This window comes from Rhinolophus sinicus, linkage group LG05 (genome assembly GCF_036562045.2).
Source record: "Rhinolophus sinicus isolate RSC01 linkage group LG05, ASM3656204v1, whole genome shotgun sequence".
NCBI classification, from domain to species: domain Eukaryota; kingdom Metazoa; phylum Chordata; class Mammalia; order Chiroptera; family Rhinolophidae; genus Rhinolophus; species Rhinolophus sinicus.
The window spans coordinates 74,329,487-74,355,956 of NC_133755.1; the positions used below are offsets into that span (position 1 = coordinate 74,329,487).

At 43.4% G+C, this 26,470-nt stretch overlaps 1 protein-coding gene and 1 long non-coding RNA gene across 3 annotated transcripts; one reads left to right on the top strand and one right to left on the bottom strand.

Annotated features, from left to right (window-relative positions):
- Positions 1–22: 22 nt before the first annotated feature.
- On the top strand, positions 23–15,975 carry ZC3H8 (zinc finger CCCH-type containing 8). Of its 2 annotated transcripts, XR_002136064.2 has the most exons (10): positions 23–466; positions 3,716–3,812; positions 6,667–6,889; positions 8,064–8,197; positions 9,748–9,870; positions 10,269–10,380; positions 11,622–11,731; positions 12,604–12,647; positions 13,909–14,086; positions 15,473–15,975. XR_002136064.2 is itself a non-coding variant. In XM_019714520.2 (9 exons), the coding sequence occupies exons 1-8, from the start codon at positions 390–392 to the stop codon at positions 12,631–12,633; spliced, it is 906 nt and encodes a 301-aa protein (XP_019570079.1). In that variant the 5' UTR covers positions 25–389; the 3' UTR covers positions 12,634–12,647; positions 15,473–15,975. The 2 variants fall into 2 exon arrangements, 1 of the variants encoding a protein (XP_019570079.1); XM_019714520.2 differs by lacking the exon at positions 13,909–14,086 and having other exon boundaries at positions 25–466.
- Positions 15,976–17,662: 1,687 nt separating this feature from the next.
- Positions 17,663–23,751, bottom strand: LOC141571594 (uncharacterized). Its single transcript, XR_012496457.1, has 3 exons — positions 20,312–23,751; positions 19,309–19,390; positions 17,663–18,580 (listed from the first exon to the last, which is right to left on the bottom strand). It is a non-coding gene; the product is annotated as an uncharacterized LOC141571594 (long non-coding RNA).
- Positions 23,752–26,470: the final 2,719 nt, after the last annotated feature.

Sequence of the window (26,470 nt, forward strand, 5' to 3'; positions counted from 1 at the left end):
GAAAATGTGGAAAAGCCGTGTAGTACTTGTCCTGGAGGACTGCTGTGAGCATTAGGTGAGCTGAGTGTGAAACATGCCTGCTGTACACTGAGCTCTCAAATCAACGTTAGCTGTTGCTATCACTTCTTAGAAACATTGGGATGTCTATCAAATGAAGACTCTCAAGGACCAGCCTAAAAACTACAGCAAATAGCTGAGATAACGGATGGAGAAGAGCAACAAGAAGCGTAGCATTATGGCGGAGCCGCTGTGCAGAGCAGAACGCGTGCGCAGCGGGAGCGGGTGGCGCATGCGCGGCCTGTATGCGCAGCACTGGGTCCTCCTCTATTCTCTGTCCCATCACGCCGTAGTGGTGGTCGCTCGGAGGCTGCCGGGCTCTCCTCCGGGGGATGGATTTTGAGAATCTTTTCTCCAAACCCCCCAACCCGGCCCTCGGCAGGAAGCCGGCCACGGACTCCGATAACAGGTGATGCCTCTTGTTTTCATGCTCCGAGCGCCGGGGCCGCGGCCGGTCCCGCCCCTTCGCTCCATCTGCAGGACTGGGGCCGCGAGGTCGCTCGGGGCGCGGGGGCGTGGTCGCGGGGGTCTGAGGGCGAGCGTGGGGTGCGCTGGACGCTCGTCCGTGGAGCGGTGGGACGGGGCACGCCCGCGGGTAGAAGCCGGAGGTGCGGGGGTCCAGGCGGAGCGAGGGGCGCCAGGACGCTCCCCTTCCTCCCGGCGGTGAGGAACCGCCGATGTCCTCTTAGCACATGTGAGCTCCGGGAGGACAGCGGTCTTGTGTTATTTCTCACCGACACGTGCTAGGCGCTTTTCTTTAGAAAAGATGGGGGAATAATGTGCCTTTGCTCTGTGGTTTGCATCAGAAAACCCGAAAGACCATCATAAAGCAGCCAACACCATTTGGATATAGTATTTCCTTTAGGTTGGAAAGGGAACAGACTGCTGGCCAGATGGCGCTGATTTATTGATTCACACCCAGATATCCATTTACTTTATTCCCTGGGACTTTGAAGTGCTAAAAACCTCTTCTAAACCTGCGTCTTTGCCCCAATTTCTATAGACTGTAACCGTGACACACAGTCTGTATTTCTTTATTTCTCTCAAACTTGATAAATCTTATTATGGATGATTTTATTTCTCGAATACCATTCAAATCTGTTAACTTCTGTCTGTCTCAAACGCCTTAACTGAAACTATTGCATTAAATCAGGATACCGTCAAGAGCTTTACTATGTACTTGACGCAAAATAGGTCATTTCATTTTCACAGCAGTCTTGAAAAGATATCCTTGTTTTTGTAGATGGGGAAGTTAAGGCACAGAGAGGATAAATAACTTGCCAAAATTACACTGTCTAAGTGGCAAACCAGGATTAAGTTACTTAGTCTTACTGCAGGGCACATGATTTAATCACTGTGCTTCTAAGGCGAAATGACTAACATAAGATCTATAAACATTGAAAAGAGACACTAATTATTTGCAGGTGGTATGATTGTCAACAGAGAAAAATGAGGAATCAAACTACATAAGACAAATTAGTAAGGTGAATCATCACAAAAAAAGAATAGTAATGTATAAAAAACCAATAGCAGCCATCAATTTGAAAATGTGTTGGACAGAAGAGTCCATTCACAGAAATTTTACTGAGTTACTTTTATGTCCTTTTATGATACTTGGATTTTTGCCAAAATGTCAGATGAAGAGTGGTATTGCCTTATGGTTATAGGGAGTGAGCATCTGTATACTCTTATTCATATCCTTTGCCCATCTTTCTTTTTATTGGTCTTTCTCTTTAAAATTTTAGGATGTCTAGTCTGTAAATGTGTCATCCCCAATTTATTTGTCTTTTGACTTTGTCTATGGCATTATTTTCAATGGATAAACATTTTTTGTTTTAAACGCAGTCAGATGAATCAGTCTACTATGGTTTCCGGCCTTTTTCCATAGTAATTTTACGATGAAACTACTCATTTATTGAGCACCTGCTGCATACGAGACATTATTCTGAGCCCTAGGGTATAGTACTAAGTAACCAAGAAAGATAAAAATCCTTGTACTTGTGAGATTTATATTTTTGGGGCGCACACAATACCTAAATACACAGCAGATCGAGTAACATCATCTCATTCTAACGTTGATGGCATAACTAGGAACTTAGCTTCCACGTGTATCAGTCAGCCTGTGATTTGGCTGGTTTGTTATAGTTGTTTTGCTGCAGTTTCAAGAAGCAATGGATGACGGTAAAGGAGGATCTACTGTGTGGTATTTAGGTAATGATCAATGCCCTAGAGAGAAGGAAAGCGGGGCAGGTAAGTAAGAAGGGAGGATGGCATGGACGGGGGGATGTAGATACTTTAAAGGAGGTAGTTAGGGAAAGCCTTACTAATGAAATTGATAAATGAGATGAGTGGGGACCTGAAGGAGGTGAGGGACCTTGATATATAGCAGGGAGAGTGTTCCATATAAAGGTCCTGGGGTGTGATTGGGTGGTGGGAGCAGAAGCCACAATTCTGTTGTCGTCATTATTCTGCCTAAGGAGAGGTTGCTTCCTACTCCGTGTGAGTCATTACTGAAAACTGGAGCAATGAAGGTTCACAGTATTAGGTTTATGGGCTTCTGAAGAAGGCTCACAGTTTGTTCGTTCATCTGATGGATGTGACAAAAGCTCTGACTGGAGACAAATCAGTGGTGAACTTGGACTGGGTGGAGCTGTGAAGCCAGCACTAGTCCTGTGACTTTGAAAGAAGCACAGAGCTGCCACTGACATTCTTGTGCTAATGGTGCTTTTCGTTTGTAATATGATATTTTGAGAATGCCTAGTCCTTGCTTTTATCTGGCACGTAACTCGTATCTTAAGCTTTATTCAGTGGTCACTGTTTGCTGAGAAAAATTGTCTTCAGCCCCCCGCCCCCCATATCTATAGCATCAACCATTATTTCTGTTTACCTGTAAATTTAATTGGCTTCTTTGTTCACCAGTTTCTTCCCATCTTCATCTTTCTTGGGTTCATTTTCAGTTTTGCTGGAATATCCTCGAGTAATTGTCTTGGACGATGTGTATGAATGTTCAACTTCTCAGTGCCCGTGAGTCTGAAAACAGCTTTTCTTTTTCATCTTCTCACTTGAGTATATGTTTGGCCCTCTCCTGACCTGGAAAGGCAGCTGCATCTTACCTGAAATGCTCCTCTCTGCTCACGTTCCTATTTGTTTGCTACCGCATGCATTTCTTAGGTTCAGAAAGCCTCTGGCCTCCAAAGCTAGGTTGTGTTCCCCATATGTACCTATCCTTGTCTCACCATATTGAAATTCTTTTTTTCTCCCAAGCACATAGAAAGTTCTCAGGAGGCAGGGACAGGTCTGTCTTGTTCACTGTTGTGTTCCAGGATTTAAGGCCCAGAGCCTGGTGTGTGGTGGACACTCAGTATATGCTGGGTGAATGGAATGAGAAATGAATGGATGAATGATACAGCTGCTAATACGTCAACAGTAAGGTTAACTAAAATTTCAGTTTTACATTTTACTCGTAAACACGTTGACATTTACTGCTCATCATAATTTTGTACATTATTCCTCTGGAGTATTCAGAGTAGAGTTTGAATTTGGGATTTCTTTGAGGCTAAGCTGAAGGTAAGCCAAAGCCATGGATTTTAATACTGTGGTATGAACACTTTTCAGGTTGGAAAAAACCCTCTTGTGTTATTTGATATTTTTGCTACAGAATCAGTGATGAAATAGATGATACAGAAATTGAAGAAACACAAGGAGAGAAAATAAAATGGGAAGTAAAACTGGAGCGTGAGCCTATCCCCAAAAAGGTAAGATAAAGTTGGCATATTGAATAAACCGACAGGAGTGGATGTGAAAAATTTGTTCTTACTGTCTCATTTTAGTTGGCATCTAAGACCCAGTTACTTATATCAGAGAGACCTGGTTACACTTTTTAAGACATTTATTCAAGAATTTGGTTATCATTTAACATGAGCTGGTGTTTTTAGTACATTGACTTTTAGTTTTCCCTGTTTCTGAAATGGGTTGTAAACTGTTTCAAAAACTTTTTTTCAAATTAGATCAAAATTTTAAGGGTGTCGATTTGCTAACTTAACTAATCTTAGTGATTTAGCACTTGAAGTTTCCTGGGGTTGCCATGATAAATTACTGCAAACTGGATGACTTAAACAACTGAAATTTATTGTCTCTGAGCCCTGGGGGGCCAGAAGTCCCGGAGCAGAGCAGGTGAGGCAAGGTGGTCTCCTTCTGAGGCTGTGAGGGAGGGTCGGGCCCATGCCTCTCCCATAGTTTCTGGTGGTTTGCTAGCATCTTTGGTGTGACTTGGTTTGGCTTCCAGAAATATCACCTGGATCTTTATATTTATGCATCTGTCTGATTCTAAATTTCCCATTTTTATAAGGACATGAATCATATTGGATTAGAGCCCACCCTAATACCTCATTTTAATTACACATTCAATGGCTGTGTTTCCAAATAGTCACATTTTAGGGTACTGGGGTTAAGACTTCAATATAAGAATTTGCAGGGTGGCTGTTTAGCTCAGTTGGTTAGAGCGCTATGCTCTTAACAACAAGGTTGCTGGTTTGATCCCCACATGGGCCAGTGAGCTGCGCCCTCCACAACTAGATTGAAACAACTACTGGACTTGGAACTGATGGGTCCTGGAAAAACACACTTAAAATAAAATAAAAAGTTCAAAAAAAAAAAAAATGAATTTGGGGAGGACACAGTCAACCTTTAACAGAACCAATATCTGCTCCTCTATGCCTCTTGTTCTTTTTTGAACTTTTTTTTTAAATTATGAGTTTTAACACACTACAAAAGAATGGGCTTCAATTGTCAGTGAGACTCACAGACACAAATAGGCTTTAAGATGATCCTCTTCAAGTTTTATATTGTGCGCCGTTCTGAGTAGTGCGATAGACTCTCGCATCCTCCCACTCGATTCCGCCCAGGACGTGACTCAGACCTTTGTCTAGCCCATCCACACTGGAGATGCACCCCTGCCCGTTAGTCACTGACTGGTTGTTTTGGTTACCAGATCGATTGTCCTGGTATCGCAGTGCTTGTGGTCAAGTGATCCGTATTTTCCTTAATAATGGCCCCAAAGCACAAGAGTAGTGATGCTGGCCGCTCAGATGTATCACAGAGAACCCGGAAAGTGCTTCCTTGAAGTGAATAGATGGATACAGTACGAATGAGATATTTTGAGAGACCCACATTCACATAACTTTTATGACAGTATGTTGTTATAATTGTTCTATTTTATTAGTTATTGTTGTTAATCTCTATGCCTAATTTATAAATTAAATGTCATCATAGGTATGTGTATGTAGGAGAAAACATAGTATATTATAGGGTTTGGTACCATCCGTGGTTTCGGGCATCTACTAGGATCTTGGAATGGAGCTGCTGGGTCTCAGAGTGTAAACATCTTTACCATTTCCGTATGCCAACCTGTATTCCAGAGTGGTTCTGATTTTTGTTCCCAAAGGCAGTATGTGAGAGACTATTTCTGCTGTTCCACACTTGCTATTGTTGCCCTTATTTTTCCCATCTGGTGAGGTATTACTATGATTTAGTTTGCATTTTCTTGATAACTGCTGAGATATGGAGCATCTTTTCATATATCTGTACATTTGGATTTCCCTTTTTTGTGCCTGTTCAAGTCTTTTTGTTCTTGTGTTTTATTGGTTTGTGATTTTTTTTTTTCTTGTAGTTCTTTATTCTGTATATAAGGCTTTTTCTCTTCATTGTGAATCAAGTATCTGCTCATTTTGTGGCTTTCCACTCAATGGCTTTTTTTGATAAAAAGTTCATTTTAATGTACTCAAATTTATTAATCATTTCCTTTATAGTTATTGCTTTGCGTTTTATTTAAATATCCTGAGATACAAATATTTCCCAACAGTATCTTCTAAAGTTTTATTGTTTTGCCTTTCACACTTAAGTTTATAATCACCCAAAATTGATTTTCGTATATACTACGAGGTAGGGGGGGATTTTGTTTTACTTTTTTTGTTGTTGTTCTGGCATCATTTGTTGGGGGAAAAGGACTGTCTTTCCCCCCATGGGTCACTGTTGTCAAAAATCAAATGTTCATGTTCAGATAGGTCTGTTTCTGGACTGTATTCGCTTCTACTGGTTTACTTATCTATCCCATCCTATGAATTATGGGAAACGAGTAGCTGTGATATAGCCGAGTAGCTGTGATTTAGCTGAGCATGCTGGGTTTTTAACGAGGTTGCTACAGTTTATTTGCAGTTATGAAGTGATGAGTTATTAAATCAAACCACTCAAAGTATAGTCGATGCAAAGGAGAAATAAAATGTGAGCTATAATACTGTAATTCCTTTGTATCAAATAATTAAGATTTGGGGGTTTAGTCTTTCAATTCAGTAAAGTACATATAGTACACAAATTCAGAATTTTCCCTCAAATTATCTTTAAGGGTGGGTGTCCAAATTATCTTTAAGGATTTTGTTTGAATTCTGGAAAATTACAAATACGTAAGAGTGGAAAGAATATATATGAACCCCCATGTACACATCATCCAACCTCAGTAGTGATCCATTCATGGCCGGTCTTTGTTTCTTCTTCATAACCAGATTGTTTTGCATCGTGCTAGGTTTTTAAATTGAAATTTTAATTTTTACTTAGTTTAGGCACTTTGGAAACTCCCCGAAGAATTTGCTACGTAGAAAATCAAGAAGTAAGGACTATGATGTATACAGTGATGATGTTTGCGGTCAGGAATCTGAAGATAATTTCGCTAAAGAGCTTCAGCAGTATATACAAGCTAAAGAAATGGCAAAAGCCGCACAGTCCTTACCGTTTCCTGAAGAGTCCATGAAGAAAGAGGAAGACAAAGGTGCCCGGAAAGGTAGAGTCCACCTGGAGGGCCATCACACGTCCATGTCTGTAAGGGCAGGGAGGGCTTCCTCCTGCGTTTTATCTCACGATGAGACCATGGATCTTCTCTCAGATGTGAGCTGTGCAGCCTGAGAGCCCCCAGGCATGTTTGCAGATGCTCAATTTGCAGGAAGAGCTCAGAGCGCAGGAGAGTTATCAAAGGCCGTGGCTCCTTTGAACTGGAGAATGCCAAGTCCTGGGGCCCTACCCATGTGAAGGACACGCGGGCCTGTTTGTACTGCTGTCTGCTGAAGAGGAATTGGCTTAGTAGTAGATGTCAAGGCTGGTGAGGTCAGAATACTCAGACATACATTTTTTAGATTCTCCAGTGAAATTTAGCCATAAATATGAGGACAAATGACAATTATAAATGAAATTCTTAATTCTCAGTTTACTGCTTTTTCTCCCTTTAAATGTTTTTCTTTTTTAAAATAGGTCATAGGTAAATTTAATCTACATGAAATGTTTTCAATGAAAAATCCAATAGTAATACTGTGTTTCCCCGAAAATAAGACCTAGCTGGACCATCAGTTCTAATGTGTCTTTTGGAGCAAAAATTAATGTAAGACCCGATCTTATTTTAATATAATATAAGACTAGGTCTAATTTATAATACAAGACCGGGTCTTATATAAGACCCAGTAAGACCCAGTCTTATATAACATCACATCACAACATAACGTAACAACATAACCACCGGGTCTATATTAATTTTTGCTCCAAAAGACGCATTAGAGCTGATGGTCCGGCTAAGTCTTATTTTCGGGGAAACACGGTATATGCAGTTGGTTGAAGCATTTAGAGCTTTTCCTGTTGTAGCTCTCTGGCAGGCCCTATTTAGATCGAGCAAATTTCGACCACTTCAGACAGATCTGGCTGGTGGTGGCTAACAAGATTGATTTCATTCATTATCATGCTTCTTTCTTGACGATACAGTATATATTTTCACACAGAATGAATTGGGGTCCCAAATGTGTTGATTTTCTCTTTGGTCTCTAATCCCAGAGCTTCTAGAAAGACAGCCCAGCATCATGCCCATTTCACTCGCTGAGCAGGACTCCTCCTGGATCGTTACAGAATGTACTTCTTAAGTAAACTGCTATTGTACTTTTATGGCATCTTTGAAATTAACTTTATGTTTTCAGCTGTTAAACAAAACAATAAAAACCTTAAAGCTGCCCGCAAGAATGGTAAACAGAAGAAAATGAAGCGGAAGTGGGCTGGCGCTGCAGACAAGGGCTCAAACGCGTCACCAGGGAACAGGGGCACGCAGGAACAGGTACGAGGACGTGTACATAGGTACACGTGGCAGACGGCAGCGACATGCTCTTGGATTTCTGTCTTATCCTTGGTGACCAGCCATAAAGTGAGGGTCGCTGGTAGGGATTTCCCCTCCCGCCACGTTGAGTTCCACGTCCTCCCTGTCACGCAGGAGCTGCACAACCACTTGTAGCCTCAGTCCTGCGTCTGTGGCCCTGAATACATACCCAGAGCCCCTGACTTCTGAGTGTCGTGCTGTCAGTGACGGAAAACTGACGGGGACGGGGAAGCAGGGAGAGGATGCAGTAACCATGGGCACACTTCCAAGGCCATGCATCTTACAGTTCCTACTCTTGCAGGCCCTGGCCGGCTGGTTCTTGATGCCCTCTGGGCATTACAGATGAGTGTTTCTGAGCAAGGCCTTACAAGTACTCCCCACCTCCTGGTACTTAGATTCTACTTTGTGGGAGTCCCCCTCTGGTCTGCATAGGTAAACAGGGTAGGACAGGAAGTGACTCCTGGACTCTGCTTTTCCAAGGGCTGTACTGGGTGCCAGCATTTTTTGTTAGGTTAGGTCACAGGGGACAAGTAAAACTACTAGAAGTGCCAGATATGATAGATTGAAACATTTATATAAAACCTTGCTCTGCCTCCATATTTATAAGTGAGGAACCTGCAGTTCTGGCCGAGGTGACTGCCCATGGTCACGCAGGGCCAGGGCAACCCTAGAACTTCGTTTCCTGACCCCCATTGGCACTCCCTTTCATTTGGTTTGCATCGACTCCGGTGATTATTCAGCCAAAGCCAACAGCCCTCCTATGTGGGGAACAAATTCTGAACGTGTACGTTAGAATTTAATGATGTACTCAGACAAATCGAAGATTGAAACTGACACACAGTTTAGGAGACATACTTGGTGGTGCTAAGTGGAAACTTGACGTTGTTTGTGAAGCAGATCACGTAACGGTACAGTGAGCTCCCTTCTGTGCACATCTGTCTTTCTAAAATTGCTCAGAAATGGTGTTCTGAGACTGTAGTCTGTGCCACAGGTAACACGCTAAAGGTGGTTCATGCCTCTGAAGAGCCCAGATGCTGTGAAGCCCCCCTTGTTTTTCACCTCCTCGTCGCCTGTGAGGGTGTGCTCCTAGTTACGTGTGTAAATGTGAACTGTTGGCGGACTCAGCCCAAACCCAGTGAGCGTCTCTGCGACATTGAAGGGTGCGCTGCTTTCAGTTCACCTTATGTCTGGTTTTGTCTCCATTGCTCTCAGGAGCCTTGTTCTTAGACTTCGCTTTTTATCACAAGTAATAGCACTTTTTAAATTTTTTACTCATTTTTCAAAAATAAGGGCAAAGTAGAATAAAGTATTCAGATTGCTTAAACAGTGATGGAATGCTGTTGAAACTGACAAAACATTCATTTTTCAGTGCGGGTACACAAATCTTACACATGAAGGCCAATTTAGAAGTCATTTCTTAATGTTTCAAAGGTGGTTTAACTTAATTTTGTGCAGTAGAATAAAATATTTAATTCTGTTTCTATCATTTAGTTTTGTCCTTGTTTTCGAAGGGTGGTGAGCCCAGAGAGAAGCAGCAGCACGTGCACATGAGTCAGGGGTTCATCAACCAGCACACTGTGGAGCGCAAGGGAAAGCAAGTGTGTAAATATTTCCTCGAAAGGAAATGCATTAAGGTATAAAAGAAAGTAAGGAAAAATATACTGAAATGTATGATGCCACAAAAATGTACTAACACCCACCCCAGTTTCCATTAGATGCTCTAAAAGCGTCTTTAACACTGTTTCCTTCTGGAAAAAGTTCACTTAGAAAATTTATGGAGCTACTCTTTTACATTTAAGAAAGTAGATGATTTTTTTTTTTTAAGTTTGTATTAAAAATATTTAGGACTTAATAAAAGTTTAAGCAGATAAATATGATGTGATCATAAAGATAGCTTATTAAGAATTAAACGGTACAGCTTCTAAACTTTTGTTTTTTTCTGGAATTATTTTCTTATCTAAAGTTCAGTAGGAATTGTAAAGACTTAACAATGAGAAATAATGACTTTTCCTTGTTCTTTCTTTTGACCCAGGGAGACCAGTGTAAATTTGACCATGATGCAGAGATAGAGAAGAAAAAGGAAATGTGTAAGTTTTATGTACAGGGATATTGTACCAGAGGCGAAAACTGTCTGTATTTGCATAATATCCTTTATCACAAGGTATTGTCACTTTAATCTTCAGGCATATGTACAGGAACATTTTAAATATGTGTAATTTTGAATGAAATCAGTGTTTTAGCTATGGCAAAATTACATTATCCAAGCCCAACTCAGTATCGAAGGGATTAAATTGTATACAGATTTTTTCCCCCAAGTAAGAAAAGAGGAATTCTTTAGAAATTCTTTCAGATGAAATATAGTAGTTCAGGAGACTTGTCTGTTCAAGTCCCAGAAAGACTGTCAGAATTTCTGCTGTGACATTCAGTCGCTGAATCTGTATTCATACAAGACCTTCATCAAAAGAGGCAGAGACTGCGGACCTGGGGAGAGCCGTAGTGTGCGGAGGTTGCCTGTCCCTTAACTTGAAGAATAACCCTCCCGTGCAGATGGCACGGACGTGCTGTAAAAGCAGGGATGCGAGCATGGGGGTAACAGCACCTTTGGTCACCACGCAAGTGGTTTCCTTCAGTCAGTTCTTCAGCACAAGAACTCTCAGACTCTACCTTGACACTCTTTACCTAGAGAACAACGTTGGCATCGTATAAATTGATCCTGTTACAGCAAGAGTCCAGATTTGTAAGACATGCAATTGTCCTGGACTTGAATTCCTCCACCCTGAAAGATTGTTTTAAAAATAATCACATTTCTCAAGGTGTCTTTCTTGTATCAATGAAACATATCTATAGTCTATTATAAGCACAACTATGAAGGCAGAAAGTGTCCTGTGATAGCCCATAAACTTGATTTACATTAGCACCCTAAAATTAGTTTTTTTCCATGTAACCCAACTAATTCATTGGCTTTTATTTTATTTTATTTATTTTTTATTTTTATTAAATTTATTGGGGTGACATTGGTTAGTAAAATTATATGCATTTCAGGTATACAATTCTTTTTTTTTTTTTTAATTTACTGGGGTGACAATTGTTAGTAAAATTACATAGATTTCAGGTGTACGATTCTGTATTACATCATCTATAAATCCCATTGTGTGTTCACCACCCAGAGTCAGTTCTCCTTCCATCAATCACCATATATTTGAACCCCCTTACCCTCATCTCCCACCCCCCACCCCCCTTACCCTCTGCATTGGCTTATATTTTAAATGGAGAAGTCAATGTTTCCATTAGTCAGAAAGGCCTTTAAGTAGGAAAAACAAAGTCATTAAATTAATACATTATTTTAGTTGGATTAAAATTGTTCTCTTCCTTAACATTTGGATACATGAATACCCTTGCAAGTTTTACCATACAGGAACAAAATGTTACCAGGGAGAGCACTGCAAGTTTTCACATGCCCCTCTGACTGCTGACACACAAGAACTGCTGGCTAAAGTAAGTGCAGCTTTAGTAATCTTTTGTTTTTCTTTTTTAAAGATATGTTTGAAGGGTGAGAATTTGAAGACACTGTTCTTTAAGGAGAATGCCTCGGGTTAGCATGTGGTATGTGTTAGGACGAATAATCTAAGAATGACTTCAATTTAGAATAGTGTTATTCAGTTGAGTATTTTTCCTTGTAGCTAAAGGAAAATTTACACTCATTCGTTGCTGGTATAAAGTGGAATGTTCTTAAAACATTCAATGTAGTTAGAAACATTAATAGCTAAGCTAAACAAAGTAAAACAAAGCAAAGAGGAGAAATAGTCCTCCTGCTATACTCTTCGGAGGAAGTTAAGGGTCAGTGGTTGCTAACCATTTTAGAGTTATATCACTGAATACTCAAGTAGTTGTTTCAAAGTGTTGTCTTCAAATATTTTTTCAGCCTATGAGAAAGGATAATTGAAAAATATTGTAATAGTCATTTATATTCTACCATTTCCCATTTGTTATTTGGAGCAAGTCTCTTCAAAATTAAATTGAAATATAAGTGTAAATAAAAGATTCTTTTAAAACCAAACCATACCATCTTGTGGCAGAAGTTTTTCTGAACACATGTAAATGTTAGAAAGTCATAGATGCTTATTTCTAGATATTTTTAGATTGTAAAATATGGAGGGTTATTATGAATTAGAGGTCGTACCAAATATTTAGTTGTTTATTAGTATGAAATTATATGGGAAAAATGACATAAAATTTGTTTTTCAGTTCTTACAGTCAATATTATTCAATGATTACTAGGATAAACATTATTGAGATCCTGAGAAAATTAAAGTATGATGATGTACCTGAATTAGACATTAATGCATAGTTGTGACTTTTCCTATCAGGTTTTGGATACTGAAAAGAAGTCATCATGAAAATAAAATAAAAGGTAAAATTAGGATTTAGCACATTTGTTTTTCTCTGAAATATCTCTAGAAGGTAGTAAGGAAACATAGGATTTTTCCTTCTCAAATTGAAGTCATTTTCTCTCCTTCCCCACTAAATTATAAAATATTGGATAAGCATGCGTAGATACATATTGTGCATAGGTACATATCGTGCATGGATACACATTGTGTATAGATACGTAAGGTGCAGAGATACACATCGTGCGTGGATACATTTCGTGGATCTCTAGGGATCTGCTTCCTCTTCCCTGCTTGTCACTATCCTTTATACTTTTATTCTCCTCTGTTGTTTCTTTGTAAATTTACCGAAGGTACGTGATTCACTAAATAGTGTATTTAGTTGTGCTTGTGTTTGTATTTTATTTAAATAGCATTGTACTCTATTAATTGGTGACTTGCTGTTACCACTCGACATTGTTCTTCTAAGACTCATGTAGATGTGTGCAGCTGTCATCATTTTTATTCCTATAAAGCATTTCAGTCTTTGAATATGTTATTTATTCTGCTACTGATGGACACTTAGGTTATTTTCAGTTTTTTTAAATGTAAACTGTAAATAATCATGTAATTAACCATGTGCATGTCTGTGATATAAATGTGTGTAGATGTCCTGGTACCCATCTTCCCTACAGCAGTTGTAACACTTTATACTCCCACCAGCTGTGAAAAGACTCCTTCCTATCACTCCATACTTGCCAATACTCTGTATTATCAAGAAGACTTTAATTTTTTTCTTTCTTTTTTTTTAAAACCAATTTAGTGGGTGTAAAAATGGTGTTCCATAGCTTTATTTTCATGAAGTTCAGCATCTTTTCTTATGCTTATTAGCTTTTGAGTTTCGTCTTTGTTGAAATGCCTTTTGCCTGTGTTTCTCCTGGGCTTTTTCTCTATAAATCGGTTCTATATTCCTGATACTTTTCTTCACGAGATATGTGTGGCAGGCCTTCTCACATTTTGTGGCTGTCTTTTCACTTTTTTCGAGGTGTTTCAATGAGCAGAGTGACCTACTTTGGCAATCTTTCTTTGTGCTAGGTTTTATATCTTATTTAAGAAATCCTTCCCTATCATGAGGCTATAAAGTACTTGAATACTTTTTTAAGTTTTATGTTTTAAATTTATATTTTAATCTTTTAGAAATTGTATCAGTTAACAGTTGCCACAGTTGCGCTGTGTAACAAACAAAAGACTCTCCATAGCATGTAATGATAAACATTTCTTTTTCCTGTATCTGCACATGACAAGGTTGACTCTCCTTGGCTCTTCAGCAGGCGGTCTGCGATGGTTTGCCCCTCCTGGGGCCAGTGGGCTAGCTGGGTGTGTTCTCATGGAGAAGCTCAAGAGGGCAAGACCCTCTGTGCATCACATTTACTTACAGCCCATGGACCCTAGTCAGTCACATGGCCAAGCCTAAAGTCAAAGGGTAGGAAGTACACTCTACTTTTTGTGCTTTCCATATAGGAGAAACTGCTAGATTACATGTAAGAGTGGGGCTGTGGCTAGGGGGAAAGGAAGAATTAAAACTAATCATCCTTTTTTTAATGGGAATGCTGAATTCCATTGTCATGCCATTGTATGGATAACACCACATTTTGCTCCTTCATTTGTCGGTGCTCACTGGGTTGCCTCCATGTTTTAAGTTTGTGAATAATGCTGCTGTGGACATAGGTATACGAATACCTGAATTGGTTGCATTTTTAATGAATACTCTTACTTGAAAGAGCAACTGAGGGGCCAACTGGTGTCTTTGGCTGTGGTGGTTTGGCAAGCACTTTTCCACAAAGAATGGAGTGACCCTGTCACTTCAAGGAAAACAACTGAAAATACTTATTTTTGATGATAAAATTCTGGCTTTTAAGTGAAAATGACAATTTCTGAACATGTGACCTGACTCTGAGCTTGAAAAGCTTTCCTCTACTTACAGATTTTCTGGTGAGGTTGGTTGGTGATATTAAAGAACGTGAATTTTAAACACTGTGTAATGCAACACTTGAAAGATCTGCATAAATTAGTAATCTAGCATTTTCCAAATAAACAATGCACGGTGGTACAGAGTTAGGCATGAGCGAGCCATCCATCCCACCGAGACCAAGGGGTGTTCATGTAACTGCAGGAAGTTCCTTGCTGGTTTCAGATTCTGCATTGCAACTGGAAATTCGTCTGCATTTGCTTTTAATATTCATCTGCCCATCACTTTATTTTTAGCTTTTCTGAGTAAGTTTTAGATTTGTTTCTTATGTGGAGCATATAGTTGAGTTTTGCTCTATGAGCCAAACCAGAAATTCTTTTTTTCTTTTGATAAGTGAATTAATCTATTCACATTTATTGAGACAATTGAACATTGATTTAACTTTTGTCATTTTATACTATAGTTACTGTGTATATTATATTACATTTGCATGTTTTCCTTCTCTATGGTATGTTTTTTTCCTTTAATAAATTTTACTTTCTTCATCTCATATTTAGTCTTATTTTTCTACTTTGGACCAATAACCCTTATTAAATTGCCATCCAAATCTGTTCTTTCTTGTAATATAGTCTTTGTATATGATTTTTTTCTTGTGTTATTTCTGTGGTTGGTCAACTCTTGTTTCATTGCTTCCACTTTTTTGGTCAGTTCTGCTCTTAGTTTTTGAATTTCAATTCAAGATTTTTGGGTTTTTTTTAATTCCCAAACAGGGATATTTAATTCAGTTTGGATTTTTATTCACAGTTTTCTTTTGCTGCATGTTTTTTGGGGGGTAGGAGTGGGTGGCTGCGTTGGTGATTTTCACCAGCTGATTGTGCTTTTGTTCTGTTTCTTCTGTAGCTTTGTATAGATGAAGAATGCCTCTGTTGGTGCCTGTTCAGGACTCTTGAAGATTGGTGATTTGGACGGGCTTACAAGAGTCCTCATTTAAGGCACCTTCCTGTGTCATTCTGACGATGGTCAGCTTCTTTCATGGGTGACCTGGAGGGACACAGTCTAGTGTACGAGTATAAGTGAAGGGGTTGGTCTTTAGCCGGTGGGACCAGAGAGGAGATGATGGCAGAGCTGCTGGCGGGGGAAACACTGTGGTCTCTTCTGTTTCATTGAGTTTTCTCACTAAAAGAAGAAGCAAGCTTGGGCCAAGTGAGTGTGGTTGGCATGGGTGAGGGATGAAAGGTGAGTGTGCAGGGAGCCGTTCACATCATAGTCACAGCACTTAATGGTTGCTCCCAGTGCTGTTTTATGGCTTACATTATGGCTCTGTGTGTTTGTATCAATTTCCTGTTGTTGGCTATTTAAGTTGTTTTAATTTCTTACTATTAAAAATAAAGTGGACCAATGTCTCCTTTTTTTAACCTGTATGCATTATTTATAAGAGCTTTATTTGTAATAGCCCAAATCTGAAAAACAATACAATGTCTATCAACTAATGAATAAACACAAATTATCGTCCATCAATACAATGACATGCTCTTCAGCAATAACAAGGAACAAAGTACTAGTACACAGTAGCAGGATGAACCTCAAAAACATAAAGTGAAGGAAGCCAGATACAATAGGATACACAGCATTGGAACAATGTCTCTTGCTGTTCCTAAACCTGGAGTTCTTAACGTTTTTGTTGTTAAGATATAAGAATGGTTATCTTTCTCATTGGTGCATAAACTAGTCAGATTACATACTTGTGTAAATGTAAACCTCGTTTAAGCCTCGACCCCGTGAGGGGGGCGGGGGGTCCGTGCCTGGGATGGGAATGCAAGTAGGAACATTGATCTTCCACCTGTTCTGTTTTCCGAGCTTCAAAAATGCTTGTATTTAATCTTAGATGACGATTTAACAGTTCATTTCCTGATGATAATACCTCGTGTAGTTTAATACTGGTGAGGTATACAAGTTTATATGTGAGGTTTATGTATAGGCAAAAAGCAGTTGCTATATTCCAGGAGGCAGGACCCATCTCACCTATAAACTTAAAAGACCCAGCAGAGGTGTGAGGGACTGAGAAGTCAGAAGTTCAGAAGGCTCCTGTTTTACAGCTACTGTGTGTCTTTTGGAGCAAAAATTAACTAAGACCTGGTCTTATGTTAATTTTTGCTCCAAAAGATACATTAGAGCTGATTATCTGGCTAGGTCTTATTTTCAGGGAAACATTATTTTCAAAAGGCAAACATTTGTGTCGGTGAAATCTCTCAACTTGTGTTCAGTCAAGTTGAAGGAGAGACTCCGATGAGCCCTGTGTGCCTGAGGCAGCCGTCAGGGCTGAGGCTCCTGAAAGTGGGATCCCCGCAGCCTTCCTGCTGATCGGCCTGTTTCCCACTTCTGTGCAGCTCGTCTCTGCCTCGTTAGAGCCCATTCCCAGGGCACTGCTTCAGCCATGCCGTGGAACCCGTGCCAGGACCGAGGCCCACTTGTCGGCTGGCTTTGGAGTGCTCTGTAGTGTGGCCATCTCTGCCCACCGAGCTTGGCTTCCTGCAGCCCTCTGCTGCTCTCTGCACCACTGGGTTTCCTTCTGTGAAGTGAGTCCCCTGATCCCTATAGCTCCAAGTACACGTGGGATGAAACCATCATCGGTTAACAAAATGTGGCCCAGAGCAAACCTAAGTAAGAAAGCTGCCATGGGAAAGCTGTGTATGGATGTAGCCCTCGTTTCGCCAGCATGGGTATCGTGGCTGCACAGAATTTATGTCTGACCTGTTCTGGAGCTAAAACAAGAAGGATGAAGAGGTCATCTATTTCCCTCAGTATCAGGAGGGTAGGATGCAAAACCTCTCCTGACAATAATTTCATGAGAACAGTTCTGAGGTCTTCATTATGGAAATCGCCAGGTAGGATGGACAGAATCATCCTAAGATTCCACGTGACAAGTTTCATATAATTCTTCTGCGGTCAGTTACTAAAAGCCACATGACAGTAAAACCCAGTTTTTGTCAGTCTATAAGAATATAAATCAAGTACGTGGTCTTTTGGTGGTCTGACTTGCTCCATTTATAGGCCTTACAGGGTTCAGTCCCAGAGATGGTAAGTGACTTGTCCTATCTTCAGAGATTGCCCGACCACCAGCATATTGCTCAGCCTGCCAACTCGTTCCTGCTCAGTGTACCCGTTGGGGGTCTTCTGAGGTGGTTTGTGGAGGTCAGAATACTGCGTGCTCTGGTGATGTGGCCTGAATCATAGGGGCACAGACTGCCAGTGAGAAGCAATACCATACTTGAAATTGAGTGAGATCAGAGTGTCTCAGGCCCGCACCTGCTGAGTACACACATGTGACACCCTGCTTAGTACCTGTACAGTCCTGTCAGGGGTTACGACCATAAAAACAGTTGTCACTACTGTTTACAGATGAGAAAATCACGTCTGGAAGGTCTCCTAGCTCTTGTTCTCAGGTGTGGCCCGTCACACCTATGCGCTCCCTTCCTACAGGCCCAATGCTGCTGAGGTGTCCCCTCCATGGCACCATCTGCTTGGTGGGCCTGTCCCCAATCCTTAGGGCTGTATCAACAGGGTCTAGAGTTGTGCTTCTTGACCTTGGTTCACACTGGATCATCTAGGATGCTTTTAAAAACTGATGTCTGGGGCCCACACCCAGAAATTCTGATTTGGGGTGGGGCAGATAGGCTTGGGTGTGTACATGAGATTCTCAGTAGCTTCCAGATGATTTGAAGCACAGCCAAGGTTGAAAACCACTAGTCTCAACAAACATTGGAAGTCCCATTCTTCTCGCCAGCAGTTGGTTTAGGCTCGAGTAGGAAGGCAGGTTCCTGTGCGTGTCTGAAAAGGTGATCACATCCTGACATAGGGAGAGGCTAGACACTGCCCTGTCTGAATATGGCACCCAGAACCATGCAGCTGCCTAGGACTTCTAGGGGAGCTAGCACACCAGCTGAAGGTGACAGAGGAGAGTTGTGAAGAAGCTGGGTCCTTGATAACTGCCCCGTGGACTTCACAGGCCTAAGGGAGGAGAGAGCTGGCCTTCAGATTGCATGTTACAGCACGTGAAATAGCATATTTTCCTTACTGTTTAAGCCACTGTGATTTACGTTCTCTGCCACCTGCAGCCAAAGGCAGGAGACTAAATGAGAGCCAAGAATCAAACCTACGTCCGTCTATCCCAAGTCCACATCTGTCTATCCCTTTGCCCTCTTCAATGAACACTGCCCTCCCTGCCGGCTGCTGCACAGAGCACACGGCAGGGCACCCGACAGCGTAGCGCAGACACGGGCAAGGGATGGACGCACTAAGAGGGGCTATGAGGAAAGGAGGGAATGTGTGTGTTGGGTGGGGAGGGAGAAGCTGCCCTCTCACCTCAGAGTGCTGTTGGTGCCGTGGACTTTGCATGTCCTTTACATGACATAAATAAAGGAGAAATAGATATTTTAGTTATTACATGTCACTAATTCTAAGGTACACATTTTCATGGTTAACATGTCTGAAAGTGGAATGTCTCACAGTTAATAGAATACCTTATTTTATTTTTACTGGCATGTAAACATGGTAGATCTTACTAAGGGATGTATTTAGACTTGAATGTAATTGTAAACTGAAATTACACACGTACATAGTCAAAAGTTTATTGAGATAAAATCTGTTATGAAGTTTACTTTGGATTAATAAATTATGAGAACAAAATTGTTTTTATGAAAAAGTACTGTCTGCCACCCCCCGAACCCTCCACCTACTTAGTGGCAGGTACAAGTCAGGCTCCAAAACTCCTGCCCTGGAGCTCAGGCACCCGTCGGACTTCACTCCCAGAGTCGCTTCCTGCAGAGATTAAACCACTTACCCCTGATGTCATTAGGTTTGTTTAGGGGCCATCAAAAGGAAGGTGATCCTTGATGGACACTTAGAAATCACTGCGGGGCGGGGGCGGCCTGGTGGCTGAGGCAGTTGGAGCTCTATGCTCCTAACTCTGAAGGCTGCCGGTTCAATTCCCACATGGCCAGTGGGCTCTCAACCACAAGGTTGCCGGTTCAATTCCTTAAGTCCCACAAGGGATGGTGGGCAGCGCCCCCTGCAATTAAGATTGAACACGGCACCTTGAGCTGAGCTGCCGCTGAGCTCCTGGATCGCTCGGTTGGAGCACGTCTTCTCAACCACAAGGTTGCCGGTTCAACTCCCACAAGGGGTGGTGGGCTGCACCCCCTGCAACTAGCAACGGCAACTGGACCTGGGAGCTGAGCTGCGCCCTCCACAACTAAGACTGAAAGGACAACAACTTGACTTGGAGAAAAGTCCTGGAAGTACACACTGTTCCCCAATAAAGTCCTGTTCCCCTTCTTCAATTAAAAAAAAAAAAAAGCTTTAAAAAAAAAGAAGTCACTGGGCCCTTTCAGAGGTCAAAGATGACGAGTATTGTTAGCCTTGGGGACACAGGGCGCCATGGGAGCTCGGTGTCACAACCGTAAGGTTCTGAGGCCTGCCCACTGCCCAAATGAAATTGGCGGAGGCTCTCCAGGCTCCTGTGTATGTCCCCAACTCAGCCCCCAAATTGGCCATTTCCCTAAGGAGCCCAGTTCCTTGTAGCAGAGGATCACATCCGCAACCTAAGACCTAGGTACCTGGCGTGCTCCCTGCTGTGGAGTCTGGTTGGATGAGGACACCCTGAGAACACCACTTGTCAGCAAGCTGTCCTACAGAGCAAAAGCGACAGCTTTGGAGGCGCTGCCGGTCTGCTCTACTCACCTCGGTCACAGGGGGGCCGGGGGAGAGTCAGGCATTGGCCACTTCACAGCTGTTGTTCTTGAGTGAATTCTCTTGGGACTGATTTCCAGGGCTCTGAAACAATTGTTGGGCCAGTTTCTGCCAGAGCGCTCATGCCTTCTGTGAAGTGGTGGGTTTTCAGGCCCTGTGAGCCCTGCTCCCCAAGTGGCACTGGCTCACTCTTAGGAATGTTTGACGTCACAGTACTTTATCAGTACATGTACCTTAGAAATGTTTGTGACTGGTACAAAGTCTGATCACATGCCATCTCCCAGTCTCCCAGCCCACCTGGCTGTGCAGAGACTCCTCTTCCTGAGTATTTGGGACCTTCCCTCAGGTTCCATTTTTAAGCTATATTTTTATGGGGTTCCAAAGAAGTGGCCTTATTTACTATTCACACAGGTCTTAAATAAATACAGGGTTTGTATCCCAGCTGTATCCTACAAAAACATTCCAGATTTATTTGCCTGGACATGTACTTGGCGAGTATATTTGTTACATAATAACATAAACTAGACTTTAATCTCAGACTTCCTGAACAATTTGTGATTCAGCCCCACGTCTGCTGACACACAGCCCTTTCAGCTTTCCATGTGCCTGCAGACTGCGAGCCAACTTAAACTTCCTCATGTGGCCGAGCGCAGTTAGGTAAACCAGGGCTCGACAGAAGTGCCCTTGTTTCAGCCAAATGCACATAACAGGCATTTCAGTCCACGAAGAAGGAAAACCTGGTCCCAGTGAGTTCCTGATCGTCTAACACTGAATGCCTGTCCTTGTGCCACTGTGAAGGGTTCTGTGTCCTCCCGGAGCTGAGGAGGTGATGTGAGCAGCGGCTGCCTCCCCGGCCCCAGGGCCCCTGCTGCTCGGGCTGCCAGCAGTTATGTGGGACGCACCCTGGCTAGATCTGCACCAGGAAAAGGAAAGGAAAGGAAAACATGACCAATTTTTCAGATGGGATGTGCAAGCGCCTCTGTCAGGGGACAAGACAGGGAAGGGGGAACCCGTAACAAATGGGGGGGCCTGGGAGCTACTTGGCCTGGAAGATGCTGCAGGTGCCTTGTGACATCTCGGTGACAAGATTGTGGTGTGGGGGCTGCAGGCAGGGCCCACCACGGGTCAGCAGGGCTGCTGTCCAGAACTTGGGAAGTGGGGGTTCCGGGCAGTGGTCCTGCCCACGGTGCAGTCTCCCATCACCCCCTTCCTCTGGGGCCTCATGGCATATCCTGTGCTATCAGGACAGCTGTAGTGAGTGACAGGGGAGGCACCCTGTCCTGTCCCCCCTCTTCTGGGCCCAGCAGTGTCCTCCTGGAGGGTCTGGAAGCAGCACAAGGGTACGCAGTGTCTGTCCTGTTCAGGTCCAAGGAAGGCCCTGCCTCCAGGTCATCAGAGGTCACCATCATCCCCCAGCTGCGGAGGACAGGGGCCTTGAGGTGGAAGGAAGGAAAGGGTCTTTTAAATGTTTGGACCTGGAAGTGGTGGGGGCCAGTCTGTGATGTGACACAGATGGGAGGGAGGTGTGCTACTCACTTCCCCAGACAAGGGCAGAAGAGAGGGAGAGAGGAAGGGTTGGAGAGGAGAGAGGGAGAGAGAAGAGACGGGGAGGAGGGAGGGAGCTCGTGAGCATAGCCAGTGGATCCCCTACGCAAAAGCCAGGCATACATGCCTCCCTCTGTGACATTCACGCAAGTATGAGGTACCTTCCAAGGCCCGCACAGTTCCTCCTGAGCAAGCCATCCTCCTTTCTGGGTTCCAAACTTGAGACTCTCAGCTAGTCCCACTCACCTAGCACGTACCTCACAGGTGACCACCACACCAGTGGATCCAGCGACCACGGTGGAGACCACTGGTGGCTCGAGTTGGGAGTTGAGGCCCATCTGTCAAAGGCCATCCAGACCCCACTTAGAGTCAGCAAAGTCATGTTTATCACTTGTCACAGCAAGAGAGACACAGCATTTCAGAGAACTGGGAACAGCTCAGCAGCAGGGCATCACGGAAGGGTAATTACGCAGCTTTTGAAACTAAGGGAGGTCACAGGATGGCCTTGGCAGGGGTAGGTCAGCCTGTGCCAAGCAGAGAGTTGCTGGCAATCAGTGGTCTTGTCCTTCTGAGGCAGGAGGTGTCAGGATTTTGTGCTTAGATGCGTGTGACCTCCACGCCCCAAATGGCATGGTGTACAGGTAGTGAGTCCTAAGGCAGCCCCTTTAGAAAAGTCATGTTGGGAGGCTGAGGAGACGTTGGCTGGGAATGGACCCTGCAGACCCTCAGTGGACAGTGGCTTTCATTCTGGTCCTAGTGCTCTGGGCTAACCCTCCCTTACCCCAGTCAATGAGTCTCTTTATGAAACCTGCTGACCAAGCCCTTTGTTTCAGCTTTTACTGCTGAAATGAGTAGAATTAAGACATTACCAGTTATAAAATTAGCCACCTCCCCTTCAGAAAAGGAAAAAGGCTCCCATCAGTTTCGCCGATCGGCCTCCTGCTGTCCCCAGTGTGACCCTACACTCACAGCAAGCTGGCCCTCATGTCGGACACCAACACAGCGATCCAGGCTAATTGGCAAAGATCACGGCTGCTTGGGTGGGATTTTGAAGAGAGTGTGCTTGGCGGTTGGTGGCTGCCCGTGTTCCCCAGGGCAGACCTGATCGGCCCTCAGCAGATATTCTGGAGGGAGCCTGGAGTACAAGATATATTAGCTTCCCACAAACCAGGTGCCTAAAAACAATGAATTGATTCTCTCACAGCTGGAGGTCAGACGTCTGCAATCAAGGTGTCACAGCGCCAGGTCTACAAGTCAGGTGACACTTTCTGCAGTTTTGTCACTGCTGGGTTTGTTGGAAATCCTCTTTGTGAGAGTGAGGATACCAGGATGTGGCCTGCACTTCCTGCCAGAGTTCCTCTACTAGAGACCTTCTTAGGTGCCATCGTCTCCATGAACTGGTGCCGGTCTCTGATCTTGGTAGCTTGTAGTGCCATTGGGCTCTGACTCTTGTTTTGACCATTGTCAAAGGGACCCTCTAGTTACATGTGACAGCTCATCTCCCAACTCAAGTCTAAACCGTGTCCTCGGCAGGGGTCCCATCAGAAAAACACCTGCAATGCTGGAGCAAGGAGGACGGAAGGACACAGGGCTTTTCAGGCAATCCACCAGCCGGAAGCCAGATTTCACGAGGCACTGGACCCTAAACAGGAGACCATGAGTGACCATTATAAATATGGCCTGAAGCCCTTTGGAACTTCTCAGTTCAACTCAGCTCAGCCAGAACACACTGGCCCATGTCCACTTCCCCTGACTCACTGGTGCTGTGACTGCTTTGGCCAACAGAGCATGGCCCAGGGGTCCCTATGTGACTTGAGGCTGGGTCACAGAGGCCACACAGCTTCAACCTGCCTTTCTGGACACTCCCACTAACCTGTTTCCCTGAAAATAAGACCTAGCCGGGCTTACTAATATAAGACCCAGTATTATATTATATTATATTATATTATATTATATTATATTATATTATATGATATTATGACATGGTCTTAAATTATAGTAAAATAAGACCAGGTCTTATATTAATTTTTGCTCCAAAAGATGCATTAGAGCTGATTGTCTGGCTAGGTCTTATATTCAGGGAAACACGGTAGCGACTCTGAGCCACCATGCTCTGGAGAAGCTGAGCCACGTGAAGCACCAAGGACAGCTGTCTGCTCATCACGCTGCGCATCCGGGCCAGACACACGCGTGAGTGATGACCCTTCCAGTAACCGCGCTCCGGCCAACAGGCAGCAGATGTTGTGGAGCAAATGGGAACCATGCCCTGTGCTCCACCTGAGTTCCTTATCCCAAGCAGCACGAACATGATAAAATAATTGTTCTCAGCGGCTGAGTTTCCTAACAGCACTAATAGCCAGACTAGAACATTAGGCTGCGGGACACCAGTCCATGGCAGTGTAGGTAAATGCTGTGCTCACCTTCTATGAAAACCACATCAGAATTACAACTAAACTATAGAACAACCATCACGGAGAATCCCCTGAAGTCCAGCTGAACTGAAGCCCTACAACTAAGGACATACAGAAAAAGCCACCTCGAGATTGGTAGGAGGGGCAGAGACACTAAACGAGCTGGTCCCACACCCACATGTGACCATTAAAAATCAGGAGGGATATCTGGCCGTGAAATTCTCCACCCCCGCCCCCTCAAGGAGTGAGGGGTCCCAGCCCCAGACCAAACTCTCCAGCCCAGGGTTCCAGTACCAGGGAGAGAATTCCCTACAACTTCTGGGAGAACCAGAGGGGATGGTGGCTGAGTGAGTCAGAGGGCGGCTAGAGTCCCAAGCATTCCTCTTAAAGGGCCCACACGAACTTACTCACTTGATGGACTTGCTCTGATCTCTGGCACTGAGGCAGCAGCTCAAAAGTTGCCAGGGACATACGGGGAGGAACTGAGTTGTCTGGCCTCAGGATGAGGGGTGGAGGGGCATCTTTCTCCTGGATGGAGGAGCTGGCAGAAGCCATTGTTTCTTTGGTGAGCACTCCCTCTTCACGACATGCAGACACTGGCAGAAGTCATACCTGAGTCTCCATCAAACTGGCTAATACCATTGGCTCCACCTTGGTGATTCTACGACCAAGCCCCACCCAACTTTTGGGCACACTGAAGCCGCTTCCAGTGGCTTTTTATACAAACTTCCTGCTTTGGCTCAAAGGTTCACAAATCCCAAACAAGCAGCATCTGGCTTCAGCGTGTCCCATACCTCTGGCTGAGCAGCCCCAAGCCAAACACTAGTGACAGCCAGCTGTGGTGCACGGCTTGGCCTCTCAAGGCACTTCCAAGCACAACGTGGTCAGTTGCCATAGGTAGATTGCTTTGTGGCTCATGCCAGATGGCCCTGTGAAGGGCATAGGCTGCAGCTGAACTGGCCTGTATCAGGACCTCTCCCAAGTGGCCTTGAGGCTGGCATGCCAAGTGGCCAGCTTCAGACTGAGTTGGAGCATCACCTGGCCACCTCAAGGATGACAAAAGACACACTGGGCAGACACCAAGTCCTGTTAAAGCGAACCATGCTCTATAACATCAGCCCCTGCACAACAACTCTTCCACTGTAATCACAGCCAGTCCTCATAACCAATGAAACTGAGGGTCAATCCCTCCCATTGACATGTAAATAGCAACCAAGGCTCAACTATAACAGGTGGACACACACAGCCCACACAAGGGACACACCTGGAGACCCGGCTCTAGTGACCAGGGAGATTGCATCACTGGGCGTCAAAGGACACCTGCTACATAAGACCACTCTACTAAGACTGGGAGACATTGCAGCCCTGCCTAATATATAGAAACAAACACAGGGAGACAGTCAAAATGGGGAGACAAAGAAACATGTCCCAAATAAAAGAACACAACAGAGCTCCAGTAAAAGAACCAAACAAAATGAAGATAAGCAAACTACCAGATGCAGAGTTCAAAACACTGGTTATAAGGATGTTCAGTGATTTCAGGGTGAACTTCAACAAAGAGATAGGAAACATAAAAATGGAGATAGAAAACATAACCAGTTAGAAATAAAGAATACAATAACTGAAACGAAGAATACATTATAAGGAATCAACAGTAGATTAGATGAAGCAGAGGGTCAAACCAGCAATTTAGAAGATAAGGTAGCAGAAGACATCCAATCAGAACAGCAAAAAACAAAACAAAAAAAGAATCCAAAAAATGAGGAGAGTTTAAGGGGCCTCTGGGACAGTATTAAGCATACCAACATTCACACCGCAGGGTTACCAGAAAGAGAAGAGAAAGAGCAAGGAATTTAAAACCTATTTGAAGAAATAATGAGGGAAAACTTCCCTAACCTGGTGAAGGAAATAGACACACAAGTTCAGGAAGCACAGAGTCCCAAACAAGATGAACCCAAATAGGCCCACACCAAGACACATCATAATTAAAGTATCAAAGGTTAAAGACAAAGAGAGAATCTTAAAAACAGCAAGAGAAAAGCAGTTAGTTACCTACAAGGGGGCTCCCATAAGATTGCCAGATGATTTCTCAACAAAAACTTTGCAGGCCAGAAGGAATTGGCAGGAAATATTCAAAGTGATGGAAACCAAGGGCCTACAACCAAGATTACTCTACCCAGCAAAGCTATCATTT